General features: G+C 40.1%; 1 protein-coding gene across 13 annotated transcripts in view; it reads right to left on the bottom strand.

The window, feature by feature from the left end:
- The window catches only part of DMD (dystrophin), a 1855422-nt gene that overhangs the window by 229196 nt on the left and 1603209 nt on the right, over positions 1–23017 (bottom strand). For all 13 annotated transcript variants that reach the window (XM_034754682.1, XM_034754655.1, XM_034754674.1 and 10 more), the window contains one exon: positions 16577–16723. In XM_034754682.1, the coding sequence (XP_034610573.1) occupies positions 16577–16723 (147 nt within the window). The remainder of the gene's footprint in view (positions 1–16576; positions 16724–23017) is intronic.

The following is a 23017-nucleotide window of genomic DNA, read 5'->3' as shown; positions in this document are numbered from 1 at the left end:
GGTCAATGATAAAGACCTCTATGTCAAATTGGACAACATCTGTCACATTTTGCAACATGGGAAGCACTCTCCACTCCAAGTTCTCCAATTCATTCATGATGCAGAGCTGAAAGACACTTTTCCTAATTTGTGGATAGCTTTGAGGATTCTGTTCGCACTGACGGTCACAGTCGCACGTGGGAAGAGCAGCTTTTTGAAGCTCAGGCTCATTAAAATATATCTTTGATCGATGATGGCCGATGAAAGACTGACATCACTTGCTATTTTATCATCTGAAAATACCATTGGCCAGTCTTTGGATCTCTCTGACGCTGTGCTTCAGTATGCGAGGGCAAAGGACAGACATGCGACCTTTTGAACTAAAGGATTAGGGTTACCATTCTAAGGCTGTTACCTTCTGTAACACTATTTAATACTGGTCCACCCAATGTTAGTGCACAATTAAAATTCTTAATTTAAATTCTAACATTTCAGTTATTCTTCAAATTAAAAAGTTTCTATAACCTTAGAGGAAACCATTTTTTTTTATTTGCTTATAAATGGCATGAATAAATACAGATCCTAGCATGCAAATTTATCATCTTATATGACAGGTATAAATCATGCATGTAAATTGTGCATCTAAGTTGTGAAATGGGCTACAAATGCAATAAAAAATAAGGTAATAAAAAATGTAACAAATGGAGGGAGAGGGGGGTGGCGCGCCAAAGATGCTCCTCGCCTGGGGCGCCATGTGGTCTAGGCCGAACCCTGCCTATGGACTAGAAAAAAGTGTTCCTTAACCCCAAAGCAGATACTATAACTTAAAATGCCTGTACTGACATGATATAGAATTTAACATGCCTTCAGAAAAGTATAAAATTATCCAACCCGCAAAAAAGCTTGCCCCCCAACTTTAAGCTTTTGGCCTGAAATTTTGCATGCGAGTTCTCTGCTTCAGTTTTGTTTCTTCTTAGATAAAGGTTCCACAGAAAACGTTCACAAAAAAAACAAACAAACAAACAAAAAAAAGTGTTTCTGAGTAAGACAGGGGCAAATACATTGTTTTGCCATTGTTACTTACAATCTCATAATTATTTCTTTGTGAAGCTCTAGCACCTTCGTGCTTTGGAGTAGGGACTTGAAATTTGTCAGGGAAGTGCCTTTTACTGCCTCCAAATAATTCACTCAGAGTTTTGACAAGTTATAAGTCTCTGAAAATAATTATTTGCACGATTAATAAAGCATTTAGAGAACATCTGTTAAAGTCTGAGTATTCCATCTGGTCTGAGTATGCTCCATCATTACAATTCTCACTGGGCATGCTCAGCCTCAGTGACATTTGTTTGCAGTAAAAGCATGCTCCACATTAGGAATGAGAACCAATAGGGGGAGGGAAGCCAGATCTGATAAGGAGCTGGAATAGAAGGGGCAGAACTGGGACTGGCTGTACAAAGAGACAGGAATAAGAACCCAGGGTAAAGGGGACAATGAGATTGCACAGGGAGCCCAGTTAGGGAGATTGGACTTGGGAGTCAGTGAGGATGAAGAATGTAGGCAGGGCAGAGGTGACTGGAGACCAGAATAGAGGGAGACTCAGATCAGATGAGAAGCTAGCTGTGGGGGAACTGGAACTGGCTGGACAGGAGGGTAGGATGGGACAGGGGGCCAGAAAGTGGAACTGAGATGGAGAGTAGACTGGAACTGGGATGAAAGCCTGAGAAATGAAGACTAGGACTAGTTAAGTGAGGAGAATGGGAGGAGGAGCTATGGTCAGGAAGAGACAGTACTGGAATAGGGCCAGGTTAGATGGGACAGGGAAAAAAGGTATCAAACTTGTGGGGGGAACAGGCAGAAAAGTCAGAGCACATTCCCCTCCAGAGCCTGGAATGGAACCAAGACTCCTGAGTCTCACCAGTCCTCTACTGTCAGCAAACATCTCTGAAACTCACTGACAAAGGGTTGCATTACCCTCTATTGCTGGTTCACACAGGTGTGACGACATACTATTTGTGACATTCTATACCTTGGGGGAGCATACTGTAACTCCCATATTCCTCATTTTCATATAATCGTGATCTTACATATAAAGCATGCCTTGTAAGGCATCAGGGAAAGGTCATAATCTACTGAAAGTCATTTCTCTATCCATATATGTATATCATTAATGCATATGAAGTTATGCAAATTGTGTTGTAGGGTGGTCACTAAAACATGCTGTAAGTTGGGGAATCAGCCAGATATTAGCTCCCCAGAGGCAACAGCAAGGAAGGTAGCCAACACCCATCAACAGCCATTGTCCAGCAAGGGAGCTACAATGCTATGACTCACCTGCATGAGGCCAGACCAGGGGAATTGTTCAACCTTGCTTGCGGAGACTCAGCAAGGTCCCACAGACATGCCTGGACTTATGTTCTGCAAGAACATGGACTGAGAGTATAAAACAGGCAGAGTGGACACATACTGGACCCTTCTCCTGCCCCCACCTATGCTGCAAGAAACCAGGACACTGAGAAGAAGACAAGACTCTCTCCAACACAGGAGATTGGCCCAGGTTTAAGGAACAAACCTATATATTAAGGACTGCAATATCCAGTGGGGTGAGAAAAACTGCTTAATCTAGTTGCTGCCCAGTCTAACAGGGTTTAGAGTTTTGACTGCATGCTTATATTTTCTTTTGGTAACCACTCTGACTTGTTATGCTTTGACTTATAATCACTTAAAATCTATCTTTATAGTTAATAAATCTGTTTGTTTATTCTACCTGAAGCCATGCCTTTGGTTTGCAGTGTGTCAGAGGGCCCCCTTGGGATAACAAGCCTGGTACATATCAATTTTCTTTGTTAAATTGACAAACTTCTATAAGCTTGCAGCATCCAGCGGGCATAATTGGACACTGCAAGACAGAGGTTCCTAGGATTGTGTCTGGGACCGGAGATATTGGCTAGTGTCATTTGCTTGCAAGTAGCTGGGAGCAGCTTACATGCCAGAAGTTGTGCGTGAACAGCCCAGGAGTGGGGGTTCTTACAGCAGAGAAGGGTAAGGCTGGTTCCCAGAGTCAAGGATTGGAGTGACCTAGCAGACCACTGGTCCAGATAACACCAGAGGGAAACATCACACTAATACTATCAGTTACTTCAATAGTTCAAGTGGCAGAGATTTGTGCTGTAGTTCTAAATGTTTCAACCCTGATGATCATGTCAGTATGATGGCACATTGTGGAATTTTTGTTGTTCAAGTTTGTTTTTTCAAAACCTAGGTAATTACAGACAAAAAGGACATTAAAAGGACATTATTAAGGTTGCAAATAGAGTCAGTTGTGATTTTCCAACAATTATTTTCCGATGCAAAATGAAGTTTCAATAAAATCAAAAATTATCTGCAGGAAAATTTCAATTTTGCCAGGAAAGGTTGACTTTCATCAGGAATATTTCAATGAAAGCTCCCAGGGATCCTTGTGAGCCTGACAGCTGGTGATCTTGGAAGTTGGTCCCCCCCAAGCTCCCTGTTTACCTGGTCTTCCAGGCTACCAGCTCCGCAGCAGCCTACTTGGAGGACTGCCAGGGAGCCTTGGCTCCCAGGGTCCCACATGGACTCAGACTGCTTGACTCCATGAACAGCTGGTTCCGAGGGTTCCCTCGGCAATCAGCTCCTTAACTGCCCCAAATCCCCATGCAGATGGCTCCCTAGCCTGCTCAACGCCCCTGGCTGCTTGACTCCCTGGGCAGCTGGCTGCGTAGGCAGTCAGGCAGCCTGGGGGGAAAGCTCAGTTTCAGTGCTCCTGATTTAGCAATTTTTTCACAGGTGGTAACTGGGTATTGCTCATTTTCTAGGTCACTACCTTGAGACATCTGGATCCTGATTTTAAGAAGTCCTGAGCATACATAAATGCAAATGAAGTCAGTGGCAGCTCAGCATATCTGGCCCAAGCAGTGTGGTCTGGTGGGGGAAAACCCCCCCAAAAGATTGGGAGTGAAGAGGTCCTGAGTTCCTCACTCAGTATGTGGCCTTAGGCTAGTTGCTTTGCTGTTCTGTCTCTATTTTCACATCTGTAAAATGGGATCACATTTACTCACCTTCTACCCCTTAATTTTGAGAGGATGAATTAAGTTATGGCTGTACAGTGCTTTGAACATATAAAAACAATCTAAAAATATTAAGTGAACTGAAAAATCAAGCCCTGTGTCTCAGTTTTGGTAATCAAAATTATTGGCACTTTTGAGGTTTATGGCTTTAATTTTTCAGTGCTTTAGTAAAACGTAAAATGGGGATTTAAATACATTCCTTCCCCACAGGGGAGTTGTAGAGATTAAGTCATTAATATTTCTGTAGTGCTCAGATATTATGAAAATGAGTACCACATTAAAGCTCATGAGGCAATGAACAATTCCATGTTCAGTGCACGGTTTGGATGTTATGCAGCAAATAAGATATGGGACTATACGCTGAATGATGTAGGTAAAATATTGAACAGTTGCCTCATTCCCTGAGCACCATTTATTGTACACTCTGAATGAGACAGAGATCTTGTGGGTAAAATACTATGTAACTAAAGATCATCAGAATGAATATGCACCAATGTGTAGAATTAAGATTGCATAGGCAACCTTAACTTTCTGATATTTCTATACTTTTCAGTGCTTGATTTTATAATATTAACATTATTTTAAAGTAAACTTTTCTTTAATATTTTACATGTGTGTGTGTTTATATATACCCTCAAAGGAGAATGTAAGAAAAGACAAATTACTGTTCTGTATGGTTCTTTATAATAAGTCTTTAAACAGGGCAACATGCCAGCAAAAAAGGAAGTAAATAAGAGTAACAGACTGCTGTAATGAATGTACCTTGTATTGCAAATAATCTCTAAGTACTTATACTTTTGAGAAACCAAAATTTGTTATACAGAGCATCATGTCATTAATATGGCTACCCAACATTAATCTGATCAATATCTTTCTCTACTAGTATGGTCTCCTGATGATAATTACTGTTGCATTATTCTGTACTTCTTTCATTTATTCTCCCAAACATTCCACAAGAACAATGAGGACTTACTCCTGATTTACCCAGGAATCCTTTCAATTTCTGAAATGTAATTCACTGTCAAGTATCAGAGGGGTAGCCATGTTAGTCTGGATCTGTAAAATAAAACTCTATTGCTTTTCATTGTCAAGGTAATTTAATCCCACATTCGGATAGTTATGTTTCCCCTTCCCTCTTTGAATTGTTAAAAATTGGCCTTTAGTCAGTGTGTGTACTATAAATTGAAAACTACATGGAAAATGTTCAGGAAAATTGAGTTTCAAGCTAACAGAAATGAATAAGAACAAAAGGGTACATCTAGATCACTATAGAGGCCAAGTCGCATAATCAATTAAATGATTAAGAGTCCATTCAAGAGCCATGGAAGTTGTAGTTTTGGCAGAAGTTCCAATTCCATAGAATATACAATAACAGCATCTTTAGTACTGAAACTAAATGGGAAATTTAAATTCCAGAGAGGATCAAAATCTTCCTCTGCGGGGAAGGCAAAACTTGCATTTGCTAAAATAGCGAATAGCCTAGGTTGAAAAGGAGTTGGGTTTTGATGATTCCTTGATTACAATGATCACAGCTGCGCCAGAATTCTGGCCCAAGATAGAAAAGTTACCTCCAATTCTTGGTCATATACAGACAGATTCACAAGCTGAAGGTATTATGAAAAACAAATAATAATTTTACTGAAATGATAAACAATCAGAGTAACAACTCTATGCAAAAAAAAGGAAAGATTCATTTCCTGATGAAAAATACAAATATTGCCTTCTATATGTAGATGTATGAGTTGTAGTCTCCCTCCTACAGGGGAATAAAAATCTGCTTTAAGCAATGTTGCATTGCCTCCACCTATCCACTTTTAATAAACTTTCAACACATATGCTGCTTATGTTGAAACATATCTTTTTCAGCAAAGTCATACACACAGATGCCTAAAACAGATGCATTTAATCTCTCTTCATATGGAACCTGTTCCATACCCCTAATCATTTTTGTTGCCCTTTGTATATTTTCCATTTCTAATATATATATTTTTTGAGACGAGGTGACCAGAACTGCACACAATATTCAAGGTGTGGGCTATCATGGATTTATATAGTGGCATTATGATATTTTCTGTCTTATTATCTATCCCTTTCCTAATGATTCCCAACATTTTGTTAGCTTTTTTGACTTCCGCTGTACATTGAGTAGATATTTTCAGGAAACTACCCACAGTGACTCCAAGATCTCTTTCTTGAGTGGTAACAGCTAATTTAGACCCCATCATTTTGTATGTATAGTTGGAATTATGTTTTCCAATATGCATTACTTCGCATTGATCAACACTGAATTTCATCTGCTATTTTGTTGCCCAGGCACCCAGTTTTGTGAGACCCCTTTGTAACTCTTTGCAGTCTGCTTTGGACTTAACTATTGTCAGTAATTTTGTAACATCTGCAAACTTAGCCACTTTACCGTTTACCCCTTTTTCCAGATCATTTATGAATATGTTGAACAGCATTGGTCCCAGTACTGATGTCTGGGAAACACCAGTATTTACTCCTCTCTCTTCTGACAATTGACCATTTATTCCTACCTTTTGTTTCCTGTCTTTTAAACAGTTACTGATCCATGAGAGGACCTTCCTTCTTAATGCAGGACTGCTTACTTTGCTTAAGTGCCTTTGGTGAGGGACCTTGTCAAAGGCTTTCAGAAAGTCCATGTAAACTATATCCAGTGGATCCCCCTTGTCCACAAGTTTGTTCACTCCCTCAAAGAATTCCAATAGATTTGTGAGGCATGATTTCCCTTTACAAAAGCCATATTGACTCCTCCCCAAAAATTATTTTCTTGTCTCTTATAATTCTTTTCTTTACTATAGTTTCAACCAATTTGCCTCCTGTAATTTCTCGGATGGCATTTGGAGCCTTTTTACAAATTGGCGTCACATTAGCTATCCTCCAGTCACCTGGTACAGAAGCTGATTTAAGTGATAGGTTACATACCACAGTTAGTAGCTCTGCAATTTCATATTTGAGTTCCTCAGAACTGTTGGGTTAATTTGTTCCAATACCTCCCTCTACTGACATCTCAACTGGGGACAGTTTCTCAGATTTGTCACTGAAAAAGAATGACTCAGTTGTGGAAACCTCACATCCTCTGCAGTGAAGGCTAATGAAAAGGATCAAACTGATTTTTTTTTTTAATTTCCCTTGGTGGCCAACTACCACGTTGGCTGAGTTATGTGCTCATGACATTGCAGCACTAACCAATCAGAAGGCAAGTGGCTCTTTTCATGGTTGGCCGTAAGTAAGTGAAGACCTCGGGTTACCTTCTTCAACTATTTGGTGTGAAATCCCAGCTCCATTGAAGTCAGTGGGGAATTTTGCCATTGAGGCTAGGATTTCTTCCATGGCCTTTAAACTCTGTGTATGTCAGTTACTCAGTTTGCAAAATGGGATTTATAGTATTTACCTCACAAAGTATTGACAGGATCAGTCAGTTAATGTTTGTGAAGCACCTTGAAGATGCTATTTTAATATCATTTATTACAATGCTATTTATTAAAAAATATTTATTACAGGGCTCAATAAAGGACTCATCAACAGAGTGTAAATAGCACTCAGAACCTAAGGGTTAGACTGTGGCTTTAAGCCACTGCCCACAGTATGGTATGTGCAAAAGCCTACTGCACTTCCAACAGCTCCTGCATGTATCGTGCGCAAGAAAGGCACTGTGACTGAGGCCTGCTCTACACCAAAAGCTAAGGGTGACCTAACTATGTCTCTCAGGGGTGTGAAAAATTCAGACCCCTGAGAGATGCAGGTAAGCTGACCTAAGCCCCAATGTAGATGCTGCTAGGTTGATGGAAGAACTCTTCTGTCGACTTAGTTACTGCCTCTCAGGGGGTGGATTTACTACAGCGATGGAAGAACCCTTTCTGTCACTGTATCGAGTGTCTAACACTCCAGCATTGTAACCCTTTAACAAAATGCAGCATATTCCCTCAGCTGACCAGTCAAACTCTTACTGTAACCTTCCGTGCACCCTCTGAGGGAGTCTAACATTGCTGTTGGAACAAGAGTTCTCTGTAACCTTGCACACTGGGAGCACAAGAGGTGAGAACATGAGCGGGAATTGGGCACAATGCTGCCTTCACTCACTCTCCCTCTTTGCACATAAATGCAGGATTAGGCGCACATTAGCTCTAACTTGTTATCTGCTCTTCACTCAGCCTATTCAGTTTCATAGCTTGGCACTGAAACCACATGGTACTATTTTACGGAACGGATAAATGTCTGCAATTTTTTTCATTCAATTAAAAAACCCTCAAAACTATTACAATTAATTTTAATTTTGTAAACCTAAATTTTGTGCTGAAACAACTTGACAATATCCTTTTGAAGCTACTTTTTGAGTTTGCATCACAATTTCCAGCATGTTCCTGTTGATATATAGTTGGGCTTATTACAAGTACTTCATTATGATCTTCACATTTAATGAGGGTTGGGGAAATAATCTTGATGGAAATCAAAACTACTTATCAGGATCCTTGTAGTCTGGGTTGTGTTTTCCCTCATGATCCTCAGGTGATACTCTAAAAGCTCTCTCTCTTTTTTTTTTTTTTAACCCAGAGGATTCACTTTTTACCCTGTAACAGACCAAATATCTTTCGAAGCCAAGGAGGGTTGGATAGAGCTCCTTCCAACCATGGACTGGAAGACAGACATGCAAAGCATTTCCTCCCGTAGGGTGCTGAGCATGCTGCCTCTACATTCTAATTGCCCACGTCTGTTGGATGCACACAGAATCTGAATTCTAGAGCTAATTGAGGAATTCATAACAAATAGTTTATTCAAATAATTTAGCCTCTTTCTGCTCAGAGAATGTCTGTAAGCAAATTGCATTTTTTTCACAAGTGTACTCTATTCAAAAGTATGAAACTAATTATTTGCCCATGGTTTTAACACCAGGGATTGATGATGAACAGTACTCTGTGAGAATTCAATATCTGAGCAGTGTTAGTTAGCTCTGATTGATTACATAACATGGTATAATATTGCAGAGCCAGGATTGGTTGCGTGTACAAACACTTCCAGTGCCAATACTTGTGAGCGAACATTTGAAATTCAGTTTCCCTAAATATTCGTACAAGTGCATTTAAAGCCCACTTTCTGCAAACATTTTTGCCAGTAGTACTCCATTGCACATATGTTGGCAGGAAGCAAATATAAGACAGGTACAAAATATGGCAGAGGTGAATTAATGAAAAAATTAGTTAAAATTTATAGAACTCTCCCACACCAGCATCAACTTCCTGGACACCATGATCAGCTTCAACAATGGAACCCTACAGACAACTATATACTAGAAACTCATGGATCACACTTACCTTCATAGATACAGGAACCTACCCTAGACATAATAAGAAATTTGTTATCTACAGGCAGTCACTCAGATACCACAGAATATGCTCCAAGGAGAAAGTTCAGGATACACACCTTAACACACTTAAAACCACCTTCACAAAACAAGGGGCTGGTCTACACTGTGTGTGGGGGGGGAATCGATCTAAGATACGCAACTTCAGCTACGCTATTCGCGTAGCTATTCGCGTAGCTGAAGTCAAAGTATCTTAGTTCGACTTACCTGGCCTTCCTCACAGCAACAAGTCGACTACCGTGGCTCACCCATCGACTCCACTTACTCCTCCTGCCGAGGTGGAGAATGGGTATCGATTTGCAGATCAATTTATCGTGTCTAGACAAGACGTGATAAATTAATCCCCGATAGATTGATTACTACCCACCGATCCGGCGGGTAGTGTAGACGTGGCCAAGGACACTCCACTAGAGAAGTAGATTGCATCAAAAGAACCTGCTTCAATACGGGGGGACCCACTGACTGCATACTCCTAGTTGTCACCTACCACAACTCATAACTATAACCTCTACTTGATGGGGACCACATCCTGAAATAAATCTTTCCTGAGCCCCCTCTTTTGGCCTTCAAACAACCCCCTTCACCAAGTTCATCATAAGAAGCTTCCCACAGACCAGAACCCGCTAACTCAAAGTAGCACCAGACTCTGCCATAACAGCAGTTGCAAAACCTGCAGACATATCTCCACTGCTACAATGATTAATACCACTCCCCTGACACAACACAACTTTCAAGATCCATGGGTCCGATACATGCCTAACACAAGATGTGGGCAGCCTCATCCAATGCATCCAATGCCCCACACAACTATGTGGGTGAGATGAGGCAATCATTGTGCTTTCAAAAGAACTCACAGAAAAATTATAAAAGCCAAAAACACCCTATCACTTGTGGATTAAAACTTTTCACAAAGCGATCACTCCATATCTGACCTATCAGTCCATGTCATAATAGGAAATTGGCAGAACATTTTCAAAAAATGAGCCTTGGAGTTTATATTCATGACTCTGCTAGACACCAAAAATTGTGGACACACTGGAGACACTGGTTTTATGTCTCATTACAACAACCTGTAACCCACTAACTCTCCTTTGACCTATCAGTGCAGAGGTGTTAATTGCCCACTTCATTTTGAATGGTATTAAAACTGTGCTTTGATAGCATTTTTCATGCCCTGTACATTCAGTTTGTGCTGGTATATATGACTACACAAGAAGCAGGACAAGTTTTTGCATGCAAGCTAATAAAATGTACAAAGTAGACTCTACGTAAGATTTTAAATTAAATGAGTACTAGACTATTTGAGATTTTTTCTCTGCTCTTATAAAAATCCCTGTGTTAAAAGCAGAAAAGTATTATTTCCACTCTCAGTTTATTAAAAATTTCTAGAACTAGATAATCCCAGACCTCACCCTAAAATCAGCATTCATCATGATTTCATATCTGGTAAGCTTTATGCATCTCACTTATATGTATTAAGGAAGGGATATATAGCTGGTGGTTATATCAGGAAAGCAACTATTCATATAGTACTTTTACATGATATCTTGTGGGAGATGGGAACTGGTGTTTCAGCAATATTTTACCTGATGGAAAGACAGTGAGAAAAAACAGGGCAATATCAAACTGGGGAGAAAAACAAGGGAAAGAAGAAAGGGGGACTGGAGAAGAAAAAGAGAAGGATGAGAAGAAAGAAAAAACACAAAGGGGAGAAAGAGGAGAAAATGGACAGAGAGGAATATAGACAAAAGAGAAAGAGAGCAACAAAAAGATAAATAGGCACTACTTATTGAAAAATGAGTAAAAAGAAGCCAAAGAGAGAAACAGAAAATAAGAATAGCATAAAAGGAAGAAATATGGAAATAAATAGAATGAAAACATGCAGAGGAAAAAATAATAAAGGGCAGAGATGGCAAAAGAGGTAGGGAAATACCAAATGACTCTAATGAAAGAAAGAAAAATTATGGAAAAAATTAGACGAAACTGGCAATCAGTTGAAAACCAGAAACTCAAGAAAGATTAGGAAACTATCCCATTAGTTAGAATGATCGTTGTATTCATTGTCTGAGTTAAATTTTCATGCTGCATTGGCAGAAGTTGCGATTCTTCCAGAACTAGTCCCACCTAATCACAGACTTTACTGGAGGTACTGATCACGGAAATAAAAGTCTAATCCTAACATAGACCAATGTGGGAAATATACTAGAAAGTGCTGTGATGCTGTATGAAAAGGAAGTTAACCATTTATATCATTGTTATATTTATATCATTGTTGCTACCACTGTTGCACAACTGCACTAAATTTGATATAAAATGTATCATGTAAGATATCAATGGAAAAGTTACAATTTGTCAAGTATGATTATCTTGGTTAAAACCATGTATCATCACTGTATCTGAAATTCTGAATATTAGAAGGTATTTGTATCTTAAATGTGTTTGTTCTTGGGGTGACACCCACAAGGTCTCGCCAACCCATTGTGAATGAACTATTCAAGCTTGATAGACCATTAAGAAGAATTAACTCTCCAGACAGCTCTTCCTGAGGACACCTCAGACAACAAGGAGTCAATGCAAAACATTTAAGGGCTTGTGATGTGGACATGTGACCTCGGACTCCATCTTTGTCAATAACTTTTGTGATAGACCCAGGCCAGTTGGGTACAGCAGAATAGCAGAAGGCAGATATACTGGCCACTGGATTAACTGTTTTCTGTTCCCTGACTGACCAGAGCAGGGGCTGCTTCAGGCTAATGAGAACACCTGACTCCAATTAACCTGCAAAGAGTCAGGTGAGGCCATTAAGCTAATGTGACCACCTGACTCTAATTAAGGCCCCACTGATACTATAAAAAGGACTCACTCCAGTCAGGCAGGGGAGAGTCAGGGAGAGGAAGTGTGGTTGAAGGGCTGCTTAATGAAGACATCCTCAAGCTATTGATAAGGGAGCCCTAAGGTAAGGGTGAAGAAGGGAGAAGCAGGAGAGCTGTGGGGAAGTGGCCCAGGGAAATGTAGCAACTCTGGCAGTAAAAGGTTGGCTGCCAACAGCTGCTACCATTAGGGTCCCTGGCCCGGAACCTGGAGTAGAGGGCAGGCCGGGTTCCCCCCAACCCACCACTACAGGAACACCTCCTGGGAGGGGAAGTCAGGTCCCTGTCAGGACAGGATGTTAACTTGTTCTAAAACAAGTCCCTAGGGACAACAGAGACTGTGGGAGTTCTCTCACCAACCTCCTTGCTGGCCTATGATGAAAAGGACTGTAACCCTGGCCCCAGAGAGAGAAGGGCTATGTGGAGGGTCACAGTGAGCCACTGAGGCTAGCATATACTGCCTAGAAGCGCAGGACCCACGGGGGCAAGGTCAGAGCTCTGCCACGCTTTCCATACATAGGGACTATGGGCTTTGTTTGGGACAGTACATTTCTAAGCACATGGCAGAGGATATAAAAAAGACCTGAGAGATCTCCATTTTGCCTCATTCCTGCTCCAATTCTCTGGACTGTGGATTTACAATTAAAAGGAGTATTTTGAACAATGGACTGAGGACCTTTCAATCTTTTGGAAGTTACCAGGGTGACTTTTGCAAACCAGCAGTCTATTCTATCACTGCTACACAGCTGATTTAAGGAATTCACAATCATTTGTATGTATATGATCTATTAACCATTTATAACTCTATTTTATACTTTTATTAATATCTTTAGTTTACTAAGCATTGGTTGACAGCATGATATTTGGGTAATATCTGAGATACATATTGACCTGGGGGTAAGTTTCTGAACCTTTGGGATTAGTAGAACCTCACATATGGTGAACTGGGTTTTCAGTAACCTATCACTATAGTAGACCTGTTTTTCTGGATGGGAGCCAAGGGGACTGTGTCAGGCTTCTGGTTAACAGGTGTGGTGCTACAGAAGCTCTCTTGCTGCTAGTTTGGTGAATCTAATTATAGAGTAAGCCACCAGTTGTGGTGATTGTCTGCTGTGTTTCTTGCAATCTGCCCTGAGGTGGCATTCTCAGACCATTCCAACAGGCACCCGTCACAAGTGCCATTCAGGTATGAATACAGTGCAGACAATTACTGATCAATGATACAGCTTGCCTAAATATAAGCAGTTTGTTCTCTCTCTCTCTACACCCAGCACCCTCTTATTTTAAGCAAAAAGAATATATTATTCAATTATGCCATTTCCCCCCACCCCCGTCACATCCTGATTCCTTTAAAATGGGTAATCTGCTTAGGTTCTTCCTTCAAGACAGGTTTATAGATATGTTGCAATGTTTTTACCTCTGTTCTTTAGTTATCAGAATGCCTTCCATGCACCATCATACTTATTTCCATAAATATGAACAAAGCATAAAACACGATCTTACCACCACTGATTCATTTGTTTTGTCTGCTCCAATATCTTGCCCTGACACACTTTGCTACAGAGATTCATATAAATAGAATATATTCTATCTAAGTGGATTAGTTTCAATAAAAATATTCAAGTTTGGATGTTCTTTTCCCTCCCCAACACCATGGCCAATTCTTCTTTCATTTCAAATTCCTATCGCTTGGACAAATCTATTCCTGAAACACATCTCCCTTACCCTATCCACTATAATTAGTAATATTACACTGGAGAGTATGGAGAGCACTTTATCCTTGGTTCTGTCTTTTCATCTTATGCTAGTCTGTTTTAATAATGTCTCCTGTGCTCCATAGTCAGGATCTGGAAGGATGTGGAGCTGTTGCATTTGGTTTAAGGTCCAATACTATTAACATTTTATCTGAACTAGCATGTTCATTGCTACTCTTGATGCAAGCAAGCTTTTTTCCTCTTAATAATCACATAAGATGCAGCAAATGTAGCTTTGTGATATGTACATTCAACTATTTAGATGTGTTGGAGTTTTCCAAATGAATATTTTTTGCCTGTACACCTACGCTACATAGCATTTAATTAGGAAGTGGTTCAGATTGCCCTTAACATGATCAACAAAGCATGTATATGAGAGGTTTGGCTAAACCAGGCACCTCCCCAGCTGGACTGGAATCCAGGACTGGCTATCAGGCATACCAAGCATTTACTGTTCTGTGCATAGGCGCCGAGTTTCTAATCTGTGTGTGTGGGGGGGTGCTCCCCTCTGGCTCTGCCCAAGTCCTGCCCCAACTCCACCCCTTTTCCCAGCCCCTGCCCTGCTTCTTCCCTGCCCAGTTCTGCCCCCTCCTGCAAGCGTACTGCGCCCTCGCTCCTCCCTACTCCCCCTCAGCACCCCCTGATGTCACGAAGCAGCTGATATGTGACAGGCAGGAGGCGCTGGGAGGGTGTGGTAGGCACTGATCGGTGGAGCCTGCCAGTGAGCAAGAGGTGCTGGGGGAGAGGGAGGTTCTGGTAGGTGGGCTGCTGGTAGGTGCTCAGCACCCACCATTTTTTTCCCCCCGTGGGTGCTCCAGTCCTAGAGCACCCACAGAATTGATGCCTATAGTTGTATGATGAAGAAAATCTACAGGCCAGTCTGGAAGGGAGATTGGCTAGTGGAAGGGCTCATAGGATCATTAGGAATGGAACCTGCTGCTAAGAATGAGCCAGAAAGAGAAGCATATGGGAAGATAGAGGGCTTGCAGGAGCAGCTGGCAAAGAGCAAGGGACGAATTCTTGGAGAAGGAAAGGTTGAAGAGACCTATATCTGGGACCTATATTGTGGGGCACAAATGTGTCAGGCACCCTGCTTGAATGGTATGAGGACACAGGTGCACTGACATGCTGGCTAGAGGAAATAGTGTTAGCACAAACAGCACAGAAGACATACAGAGGCATGTGCGGTCATGTGTCCCCCTCCCAATTTGCTGCTTGGCTTGTACTGAGCATGCTCAAGAACACTGCTGAAGCCTTCTGGCCTCACTCTGCCCTCCCCCCCCCCCACCCCTCCCGCCACACACACTATAGGCAGACACTGGTCATCTCTGATCATGTGCATGAAAAGAGGGAAGGGGGTTTATTCTTATCCATGAAAATCTGAAGTCTTGTGATAAGCATCAGCACTTTACATTATTCAATCCAATTCCAGGCTTATCCTGCACTTCCTACCTACTTACATATTTTTAACATGTCCTTATTAAAGTCAACACACCAACTACTGTTTCTCAGATTTTGGAATGAAACACATTGCAATACATCTGCGCATGCACACATACATGTCTCCCGTTAATCCAAATTGGGGGTCACTTGCATAAAGTAAAAGAAAATCTGTAATATATGCATATTAGATGGCTTTGCTGGAAAATAATGAAGAATAACTAAACTTAAGTGGATGTACATCTCTGTAAAATCTGTTCTATAATCTTTTCAATTTTGGTTTCCATCTAAATTTGATATTCATTCTGATGTGATGAAATATTTTAATACTTTTTCAGCTTTAAAAGCAAACTCATAAAATCCACTTTTTTGATTATTTTAATAGGATTACTGAATTCTGCCAATGACTAATGAATATAATGCTTTGTAATTTTAGATTTGATACCACAGGTGTGATTTTAATGGATGTACTGCACAGGATCACTAAGCTGCTTGTACAGGGAAGTATTTAAAATGAATGTCCTTGGAAGTAATTGAAACAGAAAAGAGAATGCACTGGAGTTGTGAAAATAAACTCTCTAAAGTCAATCTTCCATATGCCGTACAAAAGAGCTCTAAAGATTGGATATGCTTAATCCACAATAAATTGTCATATGAAATACATGGTAGTGTAAATTGCAACAAATGCACATCTTTTGGTGTTTATAATTGTTTTACGGTGATGAAATTTAAAAAAAAAAATCTGTTCCTGAAGAGAGAATTTTAAGCAACCAGCTAGAAGCATACTTTTAATTACACATGGGCTACATGCTAATTATCTACAATTAATAGGGTTAGCTCAATTTATCTTGTTCTTGAGAGAGTGAGATTTGGGTGGTCAGAAATATGAGGAAAACGCTTTATAATATCAGCTTTTCTTTTCTTTGTTTTAAAAAAGAGGTATGCACACTGTAATTTGCATAGCAACAATTTTCTCTATCACTCAATATGTTTTCTACTGGGACAAAACACAAGAAAAAACATGTCCATGTAAATGCAAAGCTTCAAAAATGATTAAGACAATATTACCTGTAGAAGCTTCCACCTTGTGTTCAGGTCTTCCAGGCAGTTGAGATTATATGGAGAAAGCTGTATATCAGAGGAGGTGAACTGGTGAGCAAGGTCATTGACATGATTCACATTTTCTTTAATGGGTGCAATTTCTGCTCGGTAAACCTGTGTGAATGAAACAAACAGTATGTTTATATAAACAATAATCTCCAAAGTTATGGTCTCCACTATTTGATAATTCTCCATGAGGGAGATTCTGGCAATTTTTTAAAACTGAAAAATGTAGATTCAGGTCAACAGAAAACATTTTGAAAGTTTGTGTTTAATTCCACTGAATTGTTTCAGACTGAAGAAAAACAAACAAACAAAAAACCCTCAACTAAATGTTTAGTCTTGATTTTTTTTTTAATGAAATGTTTTGATCTTTTTTATTTGAAATTACTTTGTTTTGAATTTTACCTCCATTGTGTTTTTTAAAAGATGTAAAACTCTTTTTTAAACTAAACTGTTTCATTCAACTCCAAACTACTATCTGTTTTTTCCCCTTAACACATTTTGGTTTAGCCAGAGAACTGAAAAATCAGTAATTCACACAGCTCTAGTTCTGAGCCCCAAACGGAAAGGAAGGAACATATTGATCATGAATATCTACATTCTTTTTATATAGCATGGCCTTTATTGTGCCTTCCAGGCACAACTTGCATTTGAGTAGTTGCATGTTCAGTAGGATCATCAAGGAAAATTTTGGCCAACTCAGACAGATTTTCTCGTAGGGCTCCCAAGGGAGCATTCACTTTAGTAGCTGTTTCCTGACCCTTTAAATATGTGTAATATTTGTCCCCTATTGTGCTGGGTCAGTACGTTTCAGCCTTAGACTTCTGGAGGCGATAGTGCTGCTGGTGATACCAACACGGAGCAACCAGGACCGGCTCTAACTTTTTTGCCGCCCCAGGCAAAAAAGAAGAGCGCCGCCCTGCTGTAACACCCCCCCCCCCCCCCGAGTGCTGCGCCGGGCCGCCCAAATGCCCGCCCCCCCCAGCGCCTCACCGGGCCAGGCCGCCCAAACCCCCGCAATACTGCACCGCCAAAGCCTCCGCGCTGCCCGGCCAAAACAAACCAAAAAAGAACCCCTCGAGTGCCGCCCCGCCAAACAAAAAACAAACACTGCGAGCACCCCCCGCCACCCCTTCTAAGGTGCCGCCCCAAGCACGTGCTTGGTCGGCTGATGCCTGGAGCTGGCCCTTGGAGCAACTAGACGCATAGGGGGGAAATCCTGTCCACACTGAAATCAATGGCAAAAATCCCACTGACTTCAACAGAGCCATGATTTCATCCAATGTGCCTGGAGCAAGTATATGAATGGAAGGGGATTAGGAGAAGAGGCTTCCTCCTCTTCCACGTGGATGCAGGGCCAGCCACAATGTGGCCCTTAATATTTTGTAGTGAATTGTAAATTTGTTTTAAAATATATAAACCTTACATCACCTGAAAGAACTGTGCATAACAATTTTATTTTTTTAATAATTTCACTAAATGCTTTAAAAAGTCATCTATATTAGTGGTTCTCAAAACAGGTCTGCTGCTTGTTCAGGGAAAGCCCCTGGCGGGCCGGGCCGGTTTGTTTACCTGCTGTGTCTGCAGGTTCGGCCGATCACGGCTCCCACTGGCTGCAATTCACTGCTCCAGGCCAATGGGGGCTGCGGGAAGCAGCGTGGGATGTGATGGCCGCCCTTCCCGCAGGCCCCATTGGCCTGGAGCGGTGAACCGTGGCCAGTGGGAGCCACGTTCGACCGAACCTGCGGACGCGTTAGGTAAACAAACTGGCTCGGCCTGCCAGGGGCTTTCCCTGAACAAGAAGCGGGCCGGCTTTGAGAACCGTTGATCTATATCGCTGCAAAACAAAGAAACCAAAAACCTTCCAACTGACTTTATTTCAAACCAGGCAATAACAATTTGAGGAAGCTCCTACAATGAATCTCAATACATTCTCAAAGTGCTGCCACCTTGACCTCACATACAAAACATCATGACAATCTGTTGCGGAGAGGTGTTTCTGTGCAGATCTTTGAGCTGTTACAGTGTTTCATATCTGTATTTACTAATGAGACATTTAGGGAACTTTAACATGATACACTGTATCAAATGTATCAATGAGTCACTTCTAAGGGACAAATTCTGTCATTTTCAGGTGCACTTTGGGTAATGTGATGTCTGTGCACAAGGACAGGATAATGTCCTTGGAATATTAGCCTTGCCTTCTTTCTCGGAGTATGTGCATTTTGCTATATAAGCCATACAGTAGAACCTCAGAGTTACAAACTCCTCAGGAATGGAGGTTGTTCGTAACTCTGAAATGTTCGTAACTCTGAACACAATGTAATTGTTGTTCTTTCAAAAGTTTAACTGAACATTGACTTCAGACAACTTTGAAACTTTACTACGTAGAAGAAAAATGCTGCCTTTAACCATCTTAATTTAAATGAAACGAGCACAGAAAAAATTCCTTACCTTGTCAAATCTTTTTTTAAACGTTCCCTTTATTTTTTAGCAGTTTTCATTTAATACAGTACTGTACTATATTTGCCTTTGGGGGGGGGGGTGTCTCTGCTGCTGCCTGATTGCATACTTCAAGTTTCAAATGAGCTGTGTGGTTGACTGGTCAGTTGATAACGCTGGAGTTCGTAACTCTGAGGTTTTACTGTATATGATCTATAACTTATTTTGGACAATTAAACTATTGAAATGACCTCCTAGAAATTTCTTTACCAGAATTAGCTGTGAACTTTATTCCATGAATAACCAATATCTGACAAACTTGAGAGTGCTTGCAGCTTAACATTACTCAGACTTTCTCAGACACTTGAATGGTTAAATGCCACTAACTGAAAATAGGGCATAGATCAATGGGTCTCAAACTTTTTTACTGGTGAAAAATTGCAAGCCTCTGAGTGCGACACCCCCCCCCCCAATAAATTAAACACCCTTTTAAATATTATAAATGCTGGATGCAAGTGGGGTTTGGCGTAGAGGTTGACAGCTCGCGACCCTCATATAATGACCTTGCAATCCACTGAGGGGTCCCAACCCCCAGTTTGAGAACCCCTAGCGTAGATCTCCTAAATATTGTCCATGACTCTCGGTCAACAGCTAGATTCTGACTCAATTAATTATAATACCTCACAACATGAGTAGACTCAATGACTTCAATAGGATTCATATGCTTATGAGTTAGCAGGACTGCATTTAACAGAAAAATTTAAGTGGTTAGGTATTGCCTCTTTCCCTCCCCGCAGCATACAGTGAAATGTTCTTTAATGGCCCACTGAAACAAACATGAAAAACATACTGATTTCAAACAATGTTTATTCTGAAAGGCAAGCAGGGAGACTGATTTAAGTGCCCTGAAAGCAAAATTCACAAGTTAAATTAGACACAAGGAATGTTATTCACCTCACCCTTTCACAAGTTGAGTTCACTGGAGTTACTCCTGATTTATATTATTGTTAGTTGAGAGAATCTGGCTTATGGTGTGGAGATGAGGGCAGAATTTGGCACTTGCAGTCAGATCTTGCAAAGGCTTCCATATGTACTTAAGTTAAGCACGTGAGAAAAAAATGAGGCCAGTAAGGCTTTAAGTAAAATATAGGCATATGTCTTTGCAGGATTAGGATCTTAGGGTACATCTACACTACAGGGGGGAGTCGATTTAAGATACGCAAATTCAGCTACGTGAATAGCATAGCTGAATTCGACATATCACAGCCGACTTACCCCGTTGTGAGGACGGCGGCAAAATCGACTTCTGCGGCTTTTTGTCGGCGGCGCTTACTACCACCTCTGCTGGTGGAGTTAGAGCGCCGATTCGGGGATCGATTGTCGCGTCCCGTTGGGACGCGATAAATCGATCCCCGAGAGGTCGATTTCTACCCGCCAATTCAGGCGGGTAGTATAGACCAGACCTTAGTGAATATAGATATGCAGAGTGAATATTGGCATACATATTATTTCATGTGCAGTAAATTATATAACTATCTTACCTGTTTCATTTAGTTACTGATAAAAATAGTCCACATAATATTTTATATGTGAAATATTCTTTAAATAAATTCCCCGTCCAAAAAATAAATTCAGTGCTAGCAACTTGATATCTTGAGAAATATCAATTGAGTATGTGGAGGGGAGAAGAAAAAGTTTGATAAATAAAAACATTCAGTTTCAAGCATCCCTGGGGGAATATTACAATAAACTATGGAAATCAGAGGGAAAAAACTCTGAAAAATACCTTTAGGATATCCTTTCAAAACTTCAAGGTTCAAGACAATATACTATGAGCTAATGTCATGCTATGTTCATGCACTCAGAAAGATGATTTATTTGCTTTATATGTAGTAATATTCCTACATCAAAACAGCTACAGATTTCATTTTCTACTTTTATTTGCAGAATTAAAATGTTTTTTCATTGTTCACTGGACTAAACTTTTACCCCCCTCCACATTTCACTACTCTATAAATAAAATTCAGACCAATTCATTGACCAAACGGAAAAGAGAAATAGGGTGAATGGAAGTATGGGCACATAATTCAAATAAGCACTTCTATTTCCATTTTGTTAATACTGATTTAATACACAACTTGGAAAAAAGATTCTATTCTCCTGCCAACATGTTCCAGACATCCCTTGGTAAGTGACTAAAAGTCATAGTTTGAAAACTAGCGATGGTATAAGCCATTTTATTCTTAAATCCTTGTAGCTATATTTGGGCCTTCCAAATTATATTGCTTATAGTGAAGAATTCCACCTTTTATCCAAACCTCTGGTCAGCCAGCTTAATTGTGTCTCCTATTCCATTCAGTTACATGGAGTTCTAATGTTGGTTACTGGGAATAAGTTACAAACTTCAGTTAGGACAGGAAAATAGAACTGACCATTTTAATTGTTCAGGACTGAATTAAATGGGCAATCTAGATTATCGACTCTCAATTTGTAACCTTTATTCTTTTTTGTTCAAACTCTGAGGTGAATTCAGCTCCTACCACATCCATTGTAGCCAATTCAGCATCTCTCAGGACCGAAAACATACCTAACCAATCTAACCTCATAAAAAAAGTCCAATAATCATTTTAATGGATGTCCTATGTATGTAGAAATGTATATTGACAAAGCACATGAGAATTCTCATAGGTAGCCTTTTTGCAAAAAGCAAGACTTAGTAAATTAAGTAGATAATAGTCCACATAGTTTGCACACGTACAACCTAAGGACAAACCTTTGAACTCTGTAGTCTTTGTAATCTTTTTTCCAGTTAATCTTATGTATATGTTCATGCAGCATTAAAAGAAATATTAATCATCAGCACCCTAAATAACAGCAACCTAAATTGCCTTTAGATTACTGGGGCATAAGGACTTGATCCTGCACCATTGAAGACAAAGGGATTTTTGCCATTATATTTAATGGAAGAAGGATCAGACCTTAACTGAAGACAGTAGTTCAGGCTAACCACTTAAGTATATTGTTAGCTTTAACCATGTGCTTAAATCCCAGTTTGACTTGAGAACCTGTTTCAGTGCTTTGCTGACCTGGGGCATAACTGAATAAGTTCAGATATTTAGATACTGGTCTTTATTTCTATATGTGCAAAATTGCACTTGTAATTATTTGCCTCTAAAATTGGCTCAGAAATATTGGGCCCAATGGAAAGTGAAATAGATGGTCATATTGGGTCTTTCTAGATTAAGAAGAGGCTGAGGAAATGTTGTGATTAGCTAGTATGTGTTATTGACCTAACCATGACCTCTTATTCTTATCTAGACAAACCAGCTGATAAGATGAAATAAGTGGTAAGAAGGGTTTTTTTCTACATGTTGAAAGGGCTGAAGTGTGGATGTGTAGCAGGAAAAGCAACCAAGGTATAAGAAGGATGTAGAATGGCCTAAAATAAGGCATATCTACTCCCTTCCTCCTTGCACACAATTTATTTTATAGTTCACCCTTCTAATAGTTGCTTTTCCTGCTACAACCACATTCATCTGTATGTGAATTACACTGATTTATGCTTACTTATGCTGATTTTCCAATATGTCCCTCTGAGTTCAATTATTAATGTTGTATTTTTATTAAAATTTCTATTAACTTGATACACACACAGCAACTTAAAACAAAAAAATCTTATTCAATGGTTTATTGATATATAATTAATCCAAATCATTTTACAAATAAACCAAGAGAAAAAGAAAAAAAGCTTGTCCACATTAAGATCTGAACGCCATAGGACATTGTATTATTTTAAAATTTAGCTATTTAAAAGACCAAGTTAAGCAAGATACATTATTAGTGATAACTTGTCTACTTCTCCTAGAGTACATAAACCCACAACTATGGGCTTGACTATGCTACAGACTGAAGCTGTGACATAGTGTAGACACTTTCTATATTGAAAGGAGGATTTATTTTTTG

The sequence above is a fragment of the Trachemys scripta genome, chromosome 1 (assembly GCF_013100865.1).
Source record: "Trachemys scripta elegans isolate TJP31775 chromosome 1, CAS_Tse_1.0, whole genome shotgun sequence".
Classification (NCBI taxonomy): Eukaryota; Metazoa; Chordata; order Testudines; family Emydidae; genus Trachemys; species Trachemys scripta.
This window is presented reverse-complemented; position numbering and strand designations above follow the sequence as displayed.